Source organism: Fragaria vesca, unplaced genomic scaffold (genome assembly GCF_000184155.1).
Source record: "Fragaria vesca subsp. vesca unplaced genomic scaffold, FraVesHawaii_1.0 scf0512974, whole genome shotgun sequence".
Lineage (NCBI taxonomy): Eukaryota > Viridiplantae > Streptophyta > Magnoliopsida > Rosales > Rosaceae > Fragaria > Fragaria vesca.
The window spans coordinates 38,910-42,817 of NW_004443400.1; the positions used below are offsets into that span (position 1 = coordinate 38,910).

A 3,908-nucleotide genomic window follows, 5' to 3' on the forward strand; every position below is an offset into this window, starting at 1 on the left:
CTCCTATTTAAGCGTGCCACGCGTCTATGAACTCCGCTTAACGTCCTCTATGACTTTCATGAAGAAAGTTTTTCCAAATTTTAGACGAAAGAAAAAGTCAACTTTTGGAGTCTTAAATAGTAAACGATTACTCAAAACGGTAAAAGCCAAAGTAACACAAAAGTAAATAACCGCAAATTGACTTAAGAACCGGGATGTGACAGAGCATGATGACTTTAATGATGCAGAGTCTGCTAAAAATGTTGCAGAGCCATATGTTTTTTCAAAATTTGAAGAAATGGGATATGCAGGTTATTGTTCATATGAGGTTTGTAATTCAGATGAGTTGGAGAGCTTAGTTGATAGTGAGACTGAAGAAGATGAGGAAGGGAACCTAATCAAGATGCCTACAAGGTTGGGTAAGATGAAACTCTACCCTTATATTAGATTTGTTGGAATTAGAAATCCAAGTTTTAGGCTAAAGCTTTTATTTCCTAATGTTGAGCAACTAAGAGAAGTTGTGAGGGAGTGTGCAATTAGAAATCAGATAGGCATGTGGTTTGAGAAAAATACCAAGAAGAAGATGCAGGTGAGATGTTAATGGGGCTGCCCTTTTTACATGTATGCAAGCAATGTCAAAAAGCTTGGTCCATATAACATGGTTGTGAAGACATTAATACCCTATCACCTTTGCTCTCTTATGGAAACCAGTCATTTCTTGACTTATAGATGGGTAGCTCAGGAGGTAAAGGACAAATTGTTGGTGGATGAGGACTTGTCTAGGAAGGGGATACACAAGCATATAGAGGACACTTATAACATGGATGTTCCTATGCAGACTGTCACAAGGGGTAAGAGGGCAGCAAGGAAGATGATTGAAGATCATCACATAGAGCAATACAACAAGTTAGCTGCATATAGAAAAGAGCTTTTGAGAAGCAATCATGGATCCACTGTGGAGATTATGACAGAGATGGATGAACCAGTGAGAAGTTTCAAAAGGATGTACATATGATTCAACGGGATCTTTCCGATTGCATATGCCGTGGTTGAGAGAGAGAGTGAGGAAACCTGGACATGGTTCCTTGAATTTTTGCAGCAAGATGTAAAGATTGAGAGAGATAACAACTATGTGTTTATGACTGACAAACAAAAGGGATTGGATAATGCACTCAAAGGTAATTGTTTTGTTCATTGAATTTTTTGTTAACTATTTGTTCCTTGAAAAGCATTTGTCATTGTCTGACCAACATTTAAATGTTTTTTATTGTACAGTTTTATTTCCCAATGCAGAGCATCAACACTACGTGTGGCATCTCCACAACAATTTCAAGCAAAAACACTCAGGGAGAGGTTTTAAAGCAGTTGATATGGAATGCAGGAAGGAGCACTACTGTCCCTTGGTTCAACAAGCACATGGATGAAATGAAGATGATAAAAGATAATGCAAGAATCCAAGCCATTGGAGTAGAGCATTCTTTAAGGAGGAAACCAAGTGTTACATACTTCTCAACAATTTGTGTGAGTCTTTCAACTCCTCCATTGTACCTGCTAGGGATAAGCCTATTTGGCTAAGTTAGAGAGGATTAGGATGGATATGATGGTTAGGAATGCAAATAGAAGGGTTGCTTGTGAGAAGTGGGAGGACGTGGTTGGTCCAAGGATTAAGAAGATGTTGGATAAGGTTGGACAAAGAGCAACACAATATAGAGCACATATAGGTGGTGAGTTTGTATTCCAAGTCACTGGTTTTGGTGAGAATGGCAGCCAACATGCAATAGATTTGGGTCTCCATACATGCACATGCAAGAGGTGGCAGCTCAGTGACATACTTTGTGTACATGTCATTTGCTGCAAAAGATTCAATAAACAAGAGGCTGTCTTGTATTGTCATGATTACCTCATGTGTACCACATATATGCAAGCCTATACCCCAGTTATAAATCTCATTGCAGGGGAGGATGATTGGGAACCAGTTGACTACCCAATTGCACCTCCTTCATTTAACAAGCTACTTGGAAGGCCCAGGAAAAAGAGGATCCTATCATAAGGAGAAAATGGTAACGTAACCCAGCACCACTAGCTCCACCTGAGGGGAAGTTGCCTAAAACTGGTGTTACCATAACTTGCAAACTTTGTGGCCAAGAAGGACACAACAGGTTTGGATGTCCTATAACAAAAGCCAAGAAAGCAGCTGAAGCAGTAAGTGTCTAGTAAAGTCTTAACTTGTTTATGAATTTAATATGAAATTTATTTGTTTATGAACCTGTATAATTCTTAACTTGTTTTTTTTGTTGTTGAAACAAGGAGAAGGAACATCTGGTGGTGGAGCAAACACTAAGAAAAGACTGAGAACAAAGGTTAGTATCTGGTGGTGATTGTTGATTGTTGATTGTTGTTCTTGTTGTGAAACCAAATATTGCTGAAATGTTTTGTTAACTATTGGAAATAATGTTGTTGTTGAATTGTGTTGGAAATGTCTTGTTTGTGTTCCATAGGTCCAATGGGCACCATCCCCACCTAAGGAATCAAGACCTATCAAGTGTTGGAAAATTTGGGTCGATGGATGTTAATAACGCCACCAGATTTTGTCACCTACGAAATCACATAAATACTCAAAATTATTAACAAATAATATTACTTATAATTATGCCGAAATAACTAGAAAACAACAAAATATAAATACTTATTTTTGATTATGAAGTCTGCGTCGAAAATTTGATCTGGTAAATGTTTAAGGTTGAGGCGTGTAAACACTACCCTTAAGAGTAGATTTCGTCCATTGGAGACAATGTCTCGATGTAATAGGTTTATGGCGCCCTACCCTCTAGGGTACAACAACCGTTGATCCTTGTAAGCGTACACTCGCAATACTTGGATTCTAGAACTGCTTGATAACTCCTTTAGACATAACTCATAATATAGTTGGACTCACAAGAGGAATGACTCGGGAGAAATAAGAATAGAGAATTAGATGAATATTTCATTGTGTATATATTGATAAGCTTGACATGGACAGTATATATAGTAGTGTATGAGAAGATATACTTATGATAGAATAAAGACTTGTGTTGGGGTCATTTTGAATAGAGGGTGCTAGATTTGTTTGAATGGCTTGATTTCCTCTTTCTACCCCTTCTGAGTTCAAGAACTGGGCCCAAACCTTCAAGGAGCTTTGTGTGTGTTTTCCCCAGGATCTCCCCTACAGTAATATTGGCTTGCTGCAGGAATGATAACCTGCTACTGTGACATGTTGCTTGTGATCTGGAGGCATGAACTTTAATGTGGATTTGGTAGCATGACAGATGAACAGAATACATGAAAGAGCTTGCAAGATGGCATGAGGCGTGGGAGCTAGAAGCACATGAGTTGCGGAAGATGAGAACTTGCTATGGCTAAAGGTTTGCTGCGGGGTAATCAATTGCAGTGAGCAAAAAAAGGATATGATGGTGTTTGAGGGTGTATAGAGCTTGAGAATGGTTTTTGACACGACCCACCCCGAATTTCACCCTGAAACCCAGAATAAGTCGTGCGGGGACCACCTCCAAGGAAAATTTACTGAAAAGATTAAGAAAATCTCCCTTGTAGATGGACAACCCTAACTCGAAAATTTCATATTACACTCTTAATTTAACACTTCTGAACATCACATAATATACAAAAATTCTAAAGTATTCAGAGCTACTAAACACAAGCGGAAGCAAGAAAACACGAGTAGGTTGAACAGGTAACCTACTGGCGAAAACTGGCAGAAATGCGGGTGACTATGCCTCGTCTCCTACTAGATCCAACCCGAACTCTGCAGACTGGGCAATTTAAACGAAGGGCCCAGGGGAAACATTTAATAACGTTAGAGTGAGTGGACAAAAATAAAATAATAATAAAATATTTATGTTTCCCCAAATTAATTTCTAAGGAAAAATCGAATG

The 3,908-nt window shown here is 38.6% G+C and overlaps 1 protein-coding gene across 1 annotated transcript; it reads left to right on the forward strand.

The window, feature by feature from the left end:
• Positions 1-1,570: 1,570 nt before the first annotated feature.
• On the forward strand, positions 1,571-2,029 carry LOC101298563. Its single transcript, XM_004309548.1, has one exon. The coding sequence runs from the start codon at positions 1,571-1,573 to the stop codon at positions 2,027-2,029; it is 459 nt and encodes a 152-aa protein (XP_004309596.1).
• The last annotated feature ends 1,879 nt before the right edge of the window (positions 2,030-3,908 follow it).